We start from the raw sequence: 16,835 nt of genomic DNA, 5'->3' as shown, positions 1-16,835 counted from the left end.
CAGAGTCCTCCATGTGGGTGCTAATGAGGACATTACCTTATGGTGATTTGATTTCATACCAAAGGCCCCACTTCTAAATACTGTCATGATAGGGGCAAGGATTTCAACATATGATGGCTACCCACTACATACGCATCTAAAGGGAGATATGTACAGTCTATTGCATTAAGACACCAAGCACCTATTACTGCTCGTGCCCCCAAAAGTCCTAAATATTATTGAGTATGCATCCATATTTTCCTCTCATGCAGGAGTTGAATCTTCGATTGTATCAGTGAATGGTATTAAGAGTCTAGAAGTTTAATCTGTGTTGGAGATAGGACCTTTGCAAGTCAACCACCTTAGTTATTGGGGTAGGTCATCATCCAATCCTATGGCTTTACAAGACACACACACAAAATCACCTATGTCCCTGTCTCTGGCAAATGTAATGCTATGTGCTGCCGCAGGACTCTTAGTATATCAGGGCAAGCTAGAGCCTCAATGAGTGTGTAGATGGGATAGACAGGGTGGAACTGTATCCCTGTGACCAAGCCAAACACTCTGCCAGTGTGAGTCTTAGGTGTCTTGGGGGTAACATGCACCTTATTGTACATGAGAGGCCTTACTAACTAATCAGACAACTGTTTCCTGCCTGAGTTAGCATCTTTCCTAACATCCCACCTGATGCACCCTGCTTTACCCAGACCCATTCAGTGTCTAAGAAGAGTCAAGGTACAACTGTGTGCCATGTGAGCTATTCCCTATCCAAATCTAATGCTATCTTAAAGCATCTCCATGCTACTGAATACTGCAGTTTTTCAAAACAAGTTAAGATGTATTAAATGGCATGAACTTACCTGCACTATTAAAGTAGTACTGCTGTCCTGGATACCCAGCATTAGAGGAAAAAAGGCCTAGATACAAAGGAAACAACATTTTAATAGTTAGCGGTCATAAGGTTTTAACAACTAATCTCCAACAATTACACAGTTTGCAGTTCTTCCTGAGAAAGCCCAGGGATACTTTAAATGATTTCTAAACAATTGTAAAAACAAACTTCATTTGTTTGGAGCCAACCTTTTAGGGAACAGAGTCTCTCTCTCTCTCTCTCTCTCTCTCTCTCTCTCTCTCTCTCTCTCTTGGTGGGTGGGTGGGTGGGTGGGTGGGTGTCAGTGAAATTTACATGCACTGTGGTTCCTTAAAGGTTTTAGCTGACTTCAGCTGATGTTTGCTTTTCAGGGCACGAGGCTTGGACTCTGAAGCTGGTATAAAAAAGACAGACATGCTGTGGTAGGAAAAAGCCTTTCCCAACAGGGTCTTAGGAGAGCCATGGTCCCTACCCTTCCTAAGGGACTTTCTCCAGCACAGGTGAACCAGACAGAAAGAGGTCCGGCCCACTCCCAGAATGACCCACTTCTTTTACAAAGCACAAACAGTAGGATCTACATCCTTGGCCATTTCCTACAAGTTCCTGTGTTATTTCAGGTCTATGCTCACTATATATCCTTTTTTCTGCTTTTATCAGAGAACAGTTTGCAGGCTGTTTCTTCTGTGTTACTTTAAATAAATAAATAAATAAATAAATAAATAAATAAATAAATAAATAAATAATTGATGTAAAAATGTCTGCCCAGAAAACAGATACGGTCTTAAGTAAGGTTAAAAAAAAAAAAAAAAAAGGTTAAATGTTATAATGGTTGGGAAAATCCTTCTTAAAAATTAAACCAATCATATGTCTCAATTTTTTAGTTTGTCTGCAGAGAGCCTTAAGAACCACTAAATCTTAAGACCCAGAAAAGTGGACCAAGAAAATACACTCTCCCCCTTTATCAGTATTCATGACCAGAGAGGCACTGTCCTACTGAGCTGGGAATGTGACAGAGCCAGGCACTGTTAGCAAAGGTGGTTCCTGCTGCCTCCTCCAGGCACACACAAGCTACAGTGACAGGCAAATACGCAGAAATGGCAATCTGTATAGATGCAGCACAGCTTGTAAAAATCACCCGAAGTGAACACAACCTGCCAGTAAGCAGGGCCCAGAAAGCTTTCAAATGCCATGAATATTATATGGTTCCCAAGAACAACAGTCATCGGTGCTAACTGTGAAAACAAATTATTTATGGTTCAAGTAAAGGTAAAATAGTCTCAGAAGAGTTCCTATGAATAAAAGATGAAATATTAGAATGTGCATGGTCTATAAAACAAGTGTTTGCAAAATAGTTGCCTTACAAGTCAAAATCAGTACAGTATTTTATATTAAAGGGGCTAAATGCATTCACTACTAAATAAAACATTTTTATTGAACATCCATTTAGAGAGGGGGAAAAGGCAAAGGAAAAAAACAGCAAAGAAAATAAAAAGCAGGAACCAAACCTCAAGAGATAAATTACATGGCTTGGCTTCCCATGAATGTATTGTCTTGCCCACCAAGGACCTGGTGGTCATTCTGAGCTCTTCAAATTACTGGCCCTGTCCTCCAGTCTAGCACTGGTTTCCTTCTGTAACCTTGCCAGGAATGCCTATTAATTCAAGGAATGTTACAGAAAAATACATTATTGTAAACTCACATTTGGAGGAAAATGGCAGTTTTCTGTGAACACATTAGGGCTGAGGGTAAAAGTCTATAGCAGCAGTTGTTCCTTAAGAATAGTCCAGAATTGAAATTTGGGTTAGTATTCTCCTTTGTGGAGCAGTGTGAGGATCTGTGAGGGCTGTCTTGTTAGCTCTTGGTTTAAAGAGAAATCTGAGTACATCAGGAGATGTCCAAAGTGACCCACAAGGAATCTTGGGGCTGCTTCTGTGCCCATGAAAATGAAGATGACCTTCTAACTGCTGTCAGGCCAGGCGCCTTGTTCAGTACCTGCACATGTCTCCATGACTTTCTTCAGAGGCCCCTGAGTGTACATCAGTCCAACAAGGATGCCGGCCAGATGCCCAGCAAAGGAAGTACTAGGAGGGAAGGAGAGCCTTAGTGAGTGTTTGTTTCGTTGCTGATTAGAGACATTCTGTCTTCTCAATAGCCCAGTCCATGCCAATTAGTCACAGTCTGTATGTTTTGTTCCACGCCGAGCCTTTTATGCTAAGCAGCATTTAACTCAGTCCAAAGAACAACATTTCCTACCTTAAAAAACAAAACAAAACAAAAACAACAAAAAAGAACAGGACAATGAATAATAATGTCCATAACAATGTCCACATATTTAAAATGCATCGCCCTTCCATAACTGAAGTAAATCTGTTTGTTTCTCCACAGTGGACGTCTTCCATCAAGACCAGCCACTAAATTACTTCCAGTTCTTCCCTGAACCTCTGTCTTATCATCACAAAATATCAATGAAATCAGTTTTCTCTGCTCAGAATTAAATCTGGACTGCCCAGCCATTGTGAGGGACAGCGTCTATCTGTGTTCCCAGCACAGCAAATAGCTGTGTGTTTATGGACGACTGACTAGTAGAGCAACCAGCCACTGAAACTCAGGACGGGTGCCCAGACACCACTTCCTCCCTTCGTTTTCATAAAGATCTTTTTGCCACTCAGCAAAAACAACAGTTCAAAGACTTCAAGCCTGGAAGACAGGTTGGTCATTGAATGGCTCTACTCTCATGGAGTTACCACGGAAGTATGGCAATCACTTACAAAATATATTTTCAGATGTACACATCTATCAAGACGGTATTTCTCGTAGTATCTCTAGAGGCCTACAGTACTTCCAGGTGGGTTGTGGGCTGGAAACTATGAATGTGGAGTTCACTCAGTCTAAGTTCAAGGATTACTTGGGATTTATTGAGCTGAACATTTTACCACCAAGATGGCTGAGTGTCTCCTGTCAGGTACCTGATGGATTGTCAGCTGACCGGCACCATCTGAACACAGGAATGTGCACATACCCCTTCACACTACACTGGCGTTTTCTCAGGTCTCACTTCCATGCAGTTGGTGAGCTCCAGCTTGTGAGGTTTGTCACACCCAGCGCAGCTTCTGTACCCCTTCCCACTGTAGCTATACATGTCCTTATGGGTTCCCCACGAAACTATCTGGAAAAGTCCAGCACTGGGTACAAGGTGGGCACTGGATGCATACATGTCGAATAAGCAAAAGAAAATCAGCTAATATGCTCCCTGAACTTCCTTCCTCTCCAATGACTCCCACAAGCAGCATTCAGAGTGCAAGCTACGTTACTACCTTACAGAACTCCAAGCACAGGCTTGCCTCCAGTTTCTGCCCTGTTCATCTCTTCCCTTTAGCCCCAGGACCCACCACGCTCATCTCCACACATCCAAACACTCTCTGTGACCTGCAGTCCAAGCTTGACTGCACCTCAGTCGGAAGCCATGGACTCCCTCCTCCACTGCCTGCCCTCTGGCTGTTCCTTGTACCTCACTGTAGCAAATACCCAGCTACACGCGTTGGATAGGAAGACTACCGTTTCCGTCAGCAATCTACCTCATGGGATTTATAACCTGACAATAAAGATATGGGATTGAAGTCAGTGGTGGTGGCGAATGCCATTAATCCCAGCACTCGGGAGACGGAGGCAGGGGAATCTCTGTGAGTTGGAGGCCAGTCTACAGAACAAGTTCCAGGACAGTCTCCAAAATTTCACAGAGAAAACTTTTCTCGGAAAAGAAAAAACAAAACAAAACAACAACAACAACAAAAACAAAAACAAAAAACAAAAAGCAGGATTGCTTCAGTGTTTTCCATGTTGTGGGAAGAACAGCAGGTTTTTAGCTAGGGTCCCCCCCACCCCTGTTCCATCATCAACAACAACAATACACACACAGCTCCACCTAGTTAGAAATGAGCAAGCAGTAGTTTAAAGGAACAAAACGCTTTGATTTAAAAAGAAATTGACTTCAATTTAACTACAAAGAACTTTATTTTTAAGTAATCGGTAATTCTGAAACCTTTTAAACCAAGCTTCATAGTGAATCAGATAAATGTAAAACGGAAGGAAGTTTCAATTTAAAATCCAACCTATTAGACGATTAATCTTAAATATCACTTACAGTTTGGAGCATAATACAGTCAAATGAATTCCTTATCGTTATAATGGGTTTTCAGAAGCTTGAGTTCTAAGCTAATTGCTCTGATATAATTAAAATAGCAAAGTGGACACACCACATCCTCCACCGACACTGAGCAATGGCACAAAGCTCCGGCCACAAGAAAATCAACTATTGTTATTACTTCATTTATGCACGAAGGAAGTGTTCATTTTTAAAATAAAAAGAAAAGATATGATCTTAATCGGAACTGGTATCCCATACCACACACAAAGGGGGAGTTCCCCACAGAAAAAGGAATATAGCTTGTTTTAACGAGTGTTGTAACTCTTCCTGGGAGTTGGTAACCATTCTCTAAAATGCCTCTCTTTAAGATTCAGGTGTCCTATGCTGGGCGGTGGTGGCACACGCCTTTAATCCCAGCACTCGGGAGGCAGAAGCAGGCAGATCTCGTTTGAGGCCAGCCTGGTCTCCAAAGCCAGTTCCAGGAAAGGCGCAAAGCTACACCAAAAAACCCTGTCTCGAAAAACAAAAAAAAAAAAAAAGATTCAGGTGTCCTGAAGTGAGACTGAGCTGGGAGGTTACCTTTCAGAACAGAAGGAAGCCATGGACTATTTGGGGGTGGGGTGGGGGGACAGGACAACTTTCAAATGGACCTCTTTGAAAACATGAACTATACGACTGTCTTAGTGATTGTCCTCAGTGCTAAGACAAAATACCTGACTGAAGCAACTTAAGGAAGGCTTTATTTCCGCTCACACCTTGAGGAAATAGCCAGTCGTGACAGCAGGACGTTGAGGTGACTGGTCATACTGGATCCAGTCAGGCGTAGGATGGTTAAGGTGCATCTTCCTACCTCAATTAACCCAATCAAGATTACCCTTCACAAGCAGGCTTGTCTCCTGGTTGAGTCTAGACCCTGTGAAATTGATCATTAATATTAACCCATCACCATTCTGCCTCTTGTCAACCTGACACTCAAACACGTTACTTTTAAATCCTAATTGTCCTCCTCTTGTCCCCTTAGATCATGGCCATTTACTACAGGATAGTCTCTCTATTCCAATACTGAAACTCCAGGCAATCTCTCGTCTGGGAGCCTCCATAAAGTAAAAACAAGTGTCACATTTCCAATATACAGTGGCATAGGGCACACACACATCCCCATTACTGCTGTGTTCTCAGAACATGGGGAGAACACTACCAGAATATCACACAAATGGCCTCAAGCCAGGGCCAAATAGCATCCTTGTTCCACTCCGAAATCTCCTGGGCTGGGTCTCCACTGCACACATTTCTCTTCAACATCCTTGTATATCAAGTACCCACCAAAATGGTCCATTTTAAGATCTGTTTACAATAACCAAGTCTTTTCTAAGCCCATATCCCAAATCTTCCACAGTCCTTCAAACAAGTTCCAAAGGCCTGGGCTTATTCACAGCAAGGGATCCACTTATCCATATCAGTTTCCATATTAATTACTTTTCCTACCACTGTGATAAAATATCAGACAAAAATCTCTTAAAATGGAAGGACTTATTTTGCCTTAGTTTTAAAGGTATGGTCCATCATGGCTCCCAAAATCACAGTGTCTGCCTGAAGCAGTTGGTTTCAATGTATCCACAGTCAAGAGCAGATAGTCATGAACTCTGGTGCTCAGCTCCCTTCTGTTTTATTAACTTCAAGACCCCAGCCAAGTTAATGAGGGTCTTCCTAAACTAACCTGATCTAGACAATCCCTCACAAGTATTCCCAAAGGCTAACTGAATCTAAAGAGTCCCTCACAGGAGTGTCCAGAGCTTATCTTCTAGATGAGCTGAGATCCTGTCAATGTGCCAGCCAGTTCAAACTATCAAGATGACTGTAATTGTATATGCTCAAAAGAAACTTTTATCTCAAGGTTAGCTATTTGTTTTCAGCTATACATGGAAATTGACCTGGAGTGGAAGCAATTGATTACAAGCGGAAGCATCTCAGAGACTGGCCTCATGCTCAGATGGTTGTACAATACACTGAGAAAACACTGTCTTGTATCTATAATCTCAAAGTTTGGGAGCCAGACACAGGAAGATGGCCATGAATTCCAGGCCAGCCTGGGCTACACATAGTGAGTCTCACACCATCCTAGGTTACAAAGTGAGACTTTGTCTCAAAAATAAACATAAAACCAGAGTGACAAAAAACAAACATTTTTTAAAGTAATCAAATTACTGCAAAAGGCAGCCATTTATTCAAAGGATTTGAGTTTATTAATTCTCCAAATTCTTTGTCTTGTTTCTGCAATGGTATCATTCATTTTTGTGTTCTTTCCTCCTTGCTGAAAATGCAACTTTTAGCAATTCTTTCAGCTACTGTTTGAAAACGAAAACCAATGCTCTTAGTGTCTAGGTGTCCTAAAAGGTCTTTATTCTATTGCTGCTGATACTAAATGGAGTATCATGTATGATCTGTTGAGATGTAACCGTCTTGTTAAATAAGAAACACAGAACAATTGCAGAGTTAAAAGCCACGAGGTCAGAGCAAGAGCTGAAAACCTTACCCTTCAATTACATATTCAATTACATACTGAGACTGCAGAATTTATCCCTGATGCTTCAGAATTAACTTCACTATTTATTCAATTACAATACACAATCAGGGAAAGGAGTCATCCTTTATATATAACTCACATCCAATCCCATACTGGTCTGCCAGGCCCTCTAGCACAAGGTAATGATGAGATTTATAAATTATTGATAGGAAATGTGCTGGAGGCCTCAGAATTTCATAAAAAAAAACACCTTGTCAATAGTAAAGGTTTAAAAAAAGGATTTTTCCATAACCTGACAACAAGCCAAGGAAATTGTAAAGAAATGTCCTACTTGTTCCTTCTACAATCAGACACCATTACCAGCATGATGTAACCCAAAGGGAACTCAGAGGAATGAAATCTGGCAGATGGATGTGTTTCACCTTATGGAATTTGGAAAATTGAAATATGTACACCATACTATTGATACTTATTCAGGATTTCAATGGGCGACTGCTTTGAGTTCTGAAAGAGCTGATTCTGTAATCACTCATTTGCTAGAAGTTATGGCCATCATGGGTATACCTGCACAAATTAAAACTGACAATGCTCCAGCATATGTCTCTATTAAAATGAAACAGTTTTTTGCTTATTATAATATAAAGCATATTACAGGTATACCACATAATCCTACAGGTCAAGCAGTTATAGAAAGATCCAACAGAACTCTAAAGGATAAATAAACAGAAATGGGTAACAAACCCCCCCCCCAAAATAGACTGCATAATGCTCTATTAACTTTGAATTTTCTCAATGCTAATGAGAAAGGAACAACAGCTGCAGAGAGACATTGGATAATAGAAAAAACTACAGAATTAAATCAGCCTGTATGCTTTAAAGATGTTCTGACCTCAGAATGGAAACCAGGGTATGTGTTACATTGGGGATGAGGTTTTGCTTTTGTTTCTGCAGGAGAAGGTAAGCTGTGGGTATCATCAAAATTGATAAAGGTTTGATTTAAACAAGAGAGACCTCTTAATTAGAGGAGGTGATAGTTCATCAACCAACATGACCATCCAGTTTAAACTCACTTATATCATTAATACATGCCTTTTCATTTAATCAGATATAACTTGCCAAAATTAGTCTTGGGGAAGGATTTTTGTTTTTGTCTTTTAGGAGAATGAAGGCTAAGGAATCTGAAGAACACTGGACAAATGAGACAACTGAAGAAAAAGGACAAATCATCTGTCCCAGGAAAAAGAGTAAAATGGCCTATTGGTATATCATCTACAAAAGATTTCATAAATCTTCCTAAATGTTTGTTTCTGCTTTTCTCTAAAAAAATTAACACTATTGGTCTTCTTGTAGTCCCAGTTCAATTAAAATTTAAAGCTGACTTTGGAGTTGGAGAATGGCTCTCTCCTTCTTTAAACTCAAGCATGTTGTTAAAAGGAAAATGCAAACTCCCTGTATCATACCAGAAGAAAGAGCCATCTTCTGACATGGAACAGGAGAAAAACCAAATTACTTAAGGGACTGTTCTATTACTAATCTCAATTCTTTGATTCTATTCTGATTCTTTAAACTTTTCTTAAAGTATGAATTTTATATAAAAAATATATATATTAAACTTTGTTAAGATAATAATGGTCATATAGAGTACTAATTAATTCTAGAGAAAAGGCTTCGATTAGCTGCCTATACATGTCTTTGTGTTCGAGTCTCTTTTCAGTTTTCTGCACAAAATCACGGCCAGGCCTAACATCACCTGAAATCTCCAGGAAGAAGACGGGGCCCCATAACGACAATTCCACATGTACAACAGCAATATCACTAAGCTGACAAACATCATCTACAGATCAGCTTTGGACTACAAAATGCTTAGAGCAATTCTGAGATGGCTAGCTGAGATGATCCAGTTTCAAAGAGTACTTGAATAAGGACTTGAGATAAATCCTGAACTTTGGCATTATGGATAACAAAGAATATAGTTACCTTTCCTAGAATTTGACAATTAATTAAAATTTTCTTTTCAGAATAAAGACACCTTCGCCCATACCCAGCAGGAAGCAATTTTTAAAATACGATGCCCACATTCCCAAAGGGGTGGTGTGGGGTGGGTGGTTTTTTGGTCTTTTTATGGGTTTTGGGTCTGGGATAGTTTTCATTGTTTAGGAGGGTTGGTTACAAGTTGTTGTTAAGGGTTAGAAAAAGGGCTAGGCAAAGGAGATTAGATTTAAGGTACTTGTTTAAAAAAAAAAGAAAAAAGAAAAAGACAATTACTAGTTTTTAATACTTTACATTGGATTGGATTGTTTTATATTGTATACAAATTAGATTGAGACTGTTAGAATATGCCATACACATATTTCTAATCTTGCTCGAGATATTGTATTTATAGCATTCATTTAACAATGTAATGCAATTTGCAAATCCTTGAATGTTATTATTACCAACTATTAGGATATATAGAAATGAAAGTTAGTAGTTAGACATTACAATTGAACTTGTAGTCATGTTAGGTGTGTTTTTAAGATCGAACAGAGATATTTTAGATAGACAGGTCATCTTCAAACCCTTTGGAGACCTACAGAATATGGCATTTAAAATGTTTTAATAACTTAGGAAATTTTCTTTTTTGCTATGACTATGAGACATATTGGCTCCTGGCAGTACCAATCTACTTCAGAGAAAATATGGGCATTGAAGAAACTGCATATGGAGTTAACTTTCATTGTGGCAAAAGTTAGCCACTGGACAACAAAGTATCCTCGAATCAACTGCTGACAAACAGGACAGTCAGGACATGAAACAAAGGACTACCAATTCTTGCCAAAACAAGTGTGGTTGTGGCTTTAACAAAAGGTATCTTCTGAAGCCAGGACAATATGGCACCATCCCTGAAGTGAGTGGCCTTTGCAATCTGTAAAAGGTACCGTGCCCTTTTCTTTGAAGGCAGCTGAACAGGGAGTGGGCCAGTGGCTTCTGATGTGCAATGGAACATCAGATGAAACAGTTATTCTCGAAGAATAACTAAGCTCACCCCTCTCAATAGTAGACTGGCATTTAATAGAGAGATATGGAGAAGAACAGGATGCTGAGATGAAGCCACATATATACAGCCAAGAAAAATGGACAGCTGAATTAAAAAAAAATCAACAATTTCCAGAATTTAAAATCCTGAATCACGACATGACACTAATGGAATTCAGGTGTTTATGGTACATGGACTGCTCTCACCAAATGTAAGGTCAAACTGTTGACCTTGTGTACATTCTAGTTCACAAATGAGTCTGTCAGATACGCTAAGCCTATAGGCTGAAGATGATGCCCCAACACTGCGGAGAAACTTCAGGTGACTGTCCAGGCAGCTGGCTGTTTCTGTCAACTCACAATTGTTTTTGGAAGCTGCTTGCATGCACTTCCTGTTTTTATTTTTTATTAGGTAGTATTATTTCCTTCTTGGGTCTCTGAGGGAGTTGAATATCAGTTAGTTATAGTTATAATTTTCATTGTTAAGGATTTCAGAAAAACTCACTAAGAGCTGTAAGTGTATAAATTTGAAAGACATTATAAGACAGTTCTGTTAGTAATATAAGTTAGGACAGAAAGTGAATCAGGTACATTTTGGACTTACCAAAATAGGATAGATAATGGAATTATTTTTTCTGAATTTGTCAAATACAAATGAACTAGACATTTTAGTTATAACTTTTTTCCCTTTTTTTTCTTTTATTAACATAGAAAAGGGGAAAATGTGGTGATACTATATTTGTAAAATGTGATTTTATTTGTATATTAATAAAGTTGCCTTGGGGTCAGAGCAAGCCAAAGCAGAAGCTGGGCAGTGGTGGTGCACGCCTTTCATCCCAGCACTTGGGAGGCAGAGCTAGGCGGATCTCTTTGTGTTCAAGGATACAGCCAGCATGGCAATATACGCCTTTAATCTCAATACCAACCATAGAAGACCTGGAGGTCTGTACAGACAGGCAGTGACAAGGAGGTCATGTGGCTGGGTTTACTACCAATGAGAAAGCAGAACAGAAAGTCTATAAAAAGAAAACACGCAGAAGTAGGTCTCTTGCGGAGGGAAAGACAGCAGAAGCAGTGAAGGGTAAGGTTTTCAGCTCTCAGCTATTGCTCTGACCTCTTGGTTATAAACTCTGTATTTGGCTCTGTGTTTCTTATTTAACAAGACAGTCACATCTACAATCTGTCTTTTCTCCTAGCTTTTAAGGTCTTCTCTTTACCCTGGACATGTGGTCCCAATGCCACCACATTCACATCTGGTTTATAATTTGCTATGCTTTTTGATAGATGACCCTCTCATGTGTGTCTATAGCCATGATCATTTTTTGAGATATGGAGCTGTCGTTTACTTGATGGTGCCTATTTACATGGGTATGTGAGGGGAAAAAAATAAAGACAAAAAATTACAATCAATGGCACCACATATGACTTACTAGAATAATGATGGTGGAGAGGCAACTTCTGAGCAAAATTAAGATTGAGACACCACAGATTTCAGTTATGTAAATGATATGCAGATGTCATTAAGACCAACAAGTTCTTTCTTATGGAGGGAGTCACCATACATTGTCACCTTTGTAAGGGAGAGCTAAATTGTGATGTAAAAGCACTCCTATTCTCACGTGCCGCTGTTTAAGTATCAAAAGCTGGAGCTGTAATTGAAAGCTGTCAAGCTATAAAGGTCCTCTTCTGCCAAAAGGCAAATGTTCCCCACAGCTGATGAGTGTCCTCTCAAGCATGGCTCAGAAAGCAGACACTATATTACTACAGACAGCATCTCACAGTGTGAGCAGAGCCGATGACCTCATTAAGGGCAGGGGCTGCTAGAGACACAGCATTGAACAAGATAAGAGAAGATGTAAGGGAAGGGGCCTAAGCACTTGCCATAATTTCTTTCTGTAAAAGCTATTAACACCAGTTGGGGACTGGGCCGATCAGAAGTTCTGGGGCTTGGGGAACTGAATAAATGGTCTTGGGTTAGCAGTGCAGGTACAACACAGAGTGAGCATTTCTGACAGTTCTGAATATTAATGCCACAGGAGAATATTTTACTGTTTCTTCTGCAGATAAACTGTCCCTAAACAGCCTGTTTTCTACTCTTGATGTGTTTCCTGACCACTTAACCAGCATGCAATTTGGACCATGCAATGTGGGAAAGACTTCGTCTGTAAATAGCTTTACCATGCCTCCCCACCTGCTTTGGCATCACAGGTACAGTAACTCCTATTTGATATTCTCCAAAGGCAGGAGCTATAGAACTGTGGTACTTTTTTTTTTTTTAACATAATGCCAACTGCGGATATGCAACTGGCAACAGACTACTACTAAGGACTTCTGCTTGAGGGCATATCAAATGATATCTGCACAGAAATTAGGGAAAGCAGAGGGGAGACTACTTGGAGGGTAGAACGTGGAGGGGATGAAAGGAAAAATGGGGCTAAAATGAGTAAAGTCTGTTAACATATCATAGTTTGTATAGAAATGGCCCCATAGAGACTCATAGATTTGAATGCTTGTTCACTAGGAAGTGGCACTATTAGGAGGTGTGGCCTTGTTGGAGGAAGTGTATCGCTGGGGGTGGGCTTTGAGGTTTTAGAAGCTCAAGCCAGGCCCAGTGTCTGTCTTTTCCTGCTGTCTGCAGATTCAGATACAGAGCTCTTGGTTCCTTCTCCAGGGCCATGTCTGCCTGAGTGTCATGCTCCCTGCCATGATGATAATGGACTAAAACTCTGAACCTGTAAGACAGCCCCAATTAAATGTTTTCTTTCAAAGACTTGTGGTCAAGGTGTCTCTTCACAACAATAGAAACCCTAAAACAACATATGTGTGCATAACCATCATAATAAACCTTTAGTATGTTGACTAAATAGTAGTAGTAGTAGTAGTAGTAGTAGTAGTAGTAGTAGTAATAATAATAATAATAATAATAATAATAATAATAATAATAAATGGGGGTCCTGAAAAGGTAGAGAAACCTTTCCAAGAGGATAGTTGACACTTGGCAACTTCCTGGCTATCAATTCCACTTACCTACACCAGGCACAGGATTTCTTAAGCTGGGTCAATAAGAAATGATTCATTTACTCAAATGTTTATTGACTGATTACCATATAAAGAAGATAACATAGTCCCTGTTTCCTGAAGCTTATAATCTACTGAGGCAGCTAGGAAGACAAATGGAAGGGTAGGAAGGCAGAGAGACACAGAAACCGTAAGTTGTAAGTGTAAGAAAGCAGTTTACTTTCCATGGAGTGGTGTGGGGTGATTCCTCAAGTGTCATTTAAAGTGAATGTAAGATTTGGAGCTGGCACCCTCAGAGGTAGTATATTGGCTAGTTTTTAAACAAATGCTTCCCTGAGAATGGGCTATAGAGAAGCCTGTAGGGCATTTTCTTAATTAGTGGTTGATGTGGTACCACTCACATCGGCCTGGTGGTCCTGGGTTCTATAAGAAAGCAGGCTGAGCAAGGCACAGGGAGCAAGCTAGTAAGCAGCACTCCTCTATGGCTACTGCATCAGCTCCTGCCTCCAGGTTCTGGCCCAGTTTGAGTTCCTGCCTTGGCTTCCCTCAGTGGACTGTAACTCAGGATATGTAAGTCAGATAAACCCTTTTCTCCCCAAGTTGCTTTTGGTCCTATGTAGTGATATACTGTGCACCCCAGTAAAACTTATCTGGGGATCAGAGGACAGAGCCAGCCACTAGATTAGACATAGGGGCCAGGCAGTGTTGGCATACACCCTTCATGCTATCACTTAGGAAGCAGAGATCCGTTTGGATCTCTGTGAGTTCAAGGCCACACTGGAAACAGAGCCAGGCAGTGGTGGCACACACCTTTAATCCCAGTACTGGGGAGCATACACACACCTTTAAGCCCAGGAAGTGATGTCTGGGCAGAGAAAGGTATAAAAGGCATGAGGAAACAGAAACTCACACTCTTGAGGCTGAGGATTTCATCGAGGTAACAACATGGCTGACTTGCTCTGCTTCTCTACCTTTCAGCTTTCACCCCAATATCTGGCTCCAGGTTTTCTATTAATAAGACTGTTTAGCATTCGTGTTACAGTCCTGCTTTGGAGGTAGAATGAAAGCACTTGCTAATGAATTCATTATAGAAAGTGTAGGAAAGGAGATAGCTAGGCTTCTGAGTTGTGCGATAATTGAGTGATGGACACACTAACAGAGACGAGGGAGACTAGGGAAAGCAAATGGAAGGATGAGGGAACACCGGAGAGCTCTGCTTTAAAATATTCATTGAGATGCCTGGGAGACAACTAAACACAGATGTCCAGTATTTAGTGTGGGAGGCCAGCTCCTACCTTTTCAAGGGTTCCTATGAGGAGGAGAGAGGGATAAGAAAATATTAAATAGAAAGATAGTGAAGAGGAGAAAGACAGAAACACAGGATAGCTTCGGGAGGACTTTTTATAACAAAGCATAGAGGTGGGGCAAAAGACCTCCCCCTTGCTAGATCAAAGCACACCGCACAGCCAAGTGTAGACTCTTCCAAACACCTGGAAACCATGACTTTGGTCAAACCATCCCCTTATATAGCCCTGCTGGATAAAGCAAGCTCAGATTCTTGGACCCTGAGTAAGTTCTAACTAGGAAACTTCTGTGGGTCTCCATAATATAGCAGGATGCTGGTTGGTAAATTGGAAATTCATGATTCAAAATATTGCCCCCAGTTCCATTTTATTCCACTCTTAGAATATCTGTGTACCATTGTATTTTTAAGCATACCATGTAACACTATAAAACTATATATATGTGTATATATATATATATAATGAAACATATGTATAAAAATAAGACTTTAAGGAAATGCATAAAACAGTAATACAATGGGTATTACAAAGCTAGTGACTTTGCTCTGTTTTTCAGATGTTTTATGATAGTATTTTGGTAGTTGTGTTATTTCAAGAGATGAAAAGGCAGGAGAAGCTGAGCAAGAAGTGATTCTCATTAATGTGGTAGATAAATCTTCCAGAGACTTTTGTTGTCAGGGGAGGTTCTAAGAACACCTTCCTCCATTTCTAAACAACGCTCTAAATCAAAACCATAATGTCTCAATTTGTACTCTTACTGAATATCTTTAGAATCAGCGTTGTTTCCCAATCTCCTTCAAAGCAAAATGGAAAGTTGTGGTAAACAAGTGAAACTATGTGCAAAATAAACCAAATCTAACAGAAGTCAAATATCAGTGAATTCTGCAAACTAGCCTTCAGTTCTATCCTATCCAGACACTTCCCCTGGCCAGACACATCCTTGATTTCTCTCTTCCATCTTCATGTCTGATGCTGAGAAGACCCCACTTGTTAATAAACTTGCCATCTGCTGGTGACAGACATACACACACACACACACCCTGATTCTGCTGAAGGGAGCTGGAGCAGGCAGCTTATGTGTCCTCCTCTGTCATTTCCAGAGTCTATACAACCTTGTGTTGCTCTCTCACTGGACTGATTCAAGGTGCCCTTGACTCGGGATGCACAAACCATAGTGTGACAAACATGGCTGCCTAGGATGCAAACCAATACTCATCTTCCAAGCCTGTGGTAGCTCCTTGGTGTAGCTAGAGTAGAATACTTCAAGGTTTGGAGACCCTTGTTGTGTGTTTATCCTCTCCAGCCTTCTTCTCCAGTTCCCAGCCCTTCACTGGCCCACACTCAAGGCTACACTTTCATACCTCAGTACTTGGCAGGCTCCCTTCCCTTTGCCTCTCATCCTGTCCAGCTAACCTCTGCAAAGTCCTGGATCTGCAGTGTCCTCCGTGTTCATGAGAGACTCTGGGGTTTCCTGTGCTGTCAACCTGTCTGTCATCACCCTGCAGCTGAAACACTGTACAACTTGGCTACAGTCAATGCTCCCTGTAATCCAAATATCTAGACATGGTCCCTTATTTTTGTAAGATGAAATTTATAAATAACACTCCACATGCATATACTTTTTCAAGTTCAGTTATACACTCACAATCACAACTCAACATAACACCCTTCCTGTAAAAATAAGAAAAAATAAAAAGTAATGTGATAATCGATATGAATTATAAATGTTCCAGCAAAGGATTACCAGGAGACACATAGGGCAAGCCTTCTCTTTCACCTATTTTTGGAACCTAAATGAAAGTGGGAAAAACAAACACAGGTTGTTTTCCAGTAGGGTTTTCTGTGACTCTAGCATCACATGTTAGTTTCAATGGTGACATGACTTCATATTAGAGTAAATAACTCTTGAAACCAAACAGAGCAAAGTACCATTTTCATCCAATTTATATTTAAAATTCAGTTTACAATTTTCATGGAAAA

General features: G+C 40.3%; 1 protein-coding gene across 7 annotated transcripts in view; it reads right to left on the bottom strand.

Moving 5' to 3' along the window:
* Positions 1-16,835, bottom strand: part of Rhbdd1 (rhomboid domain containing 1) — a 125,940-nt gene that overhangs the window by 61,758 nt on the left and 47,347 nt on the right. For all 7 annotated transcript variants that reach the window (XM_036173366.1, XM_036173369.1, XM_036173365.1 and 4 more), the window contains exons 4-5: positions 2,843-2,931; positions 840-896 (exon numbers count right to left, since the gene is read on the bottom strand). In XM_036173366.1, coding sequence (XP_036029259.1) covers positions 840-896; positions 2,843-2,931 — 146 coding nt within the window. The remainder of the gene's footprint in view (positions 1-839; positions 897-2,842; positions 2,932-16,835) is intronic.

Source organism: Onychomys torridus, chromosome 23 (genome assembly GCF_903995425.1).
Source record: "Onychomys torridus chromosome 23, mOncTor1.1, whole genome shotgun sequence".
Classification (NCBI taxonomy): domain Eukaryota; kingdom Metazoa; phylum Chordata; class Mammalia; order Rodentia; family Cricetidae; genus Onychomys; species Onychomys torridus.
The sequence above is the reverse complement of the archived record's forward strand: the minus strand, read 5'-3'. Positions and strand labels throughout refer to the sequence as shown.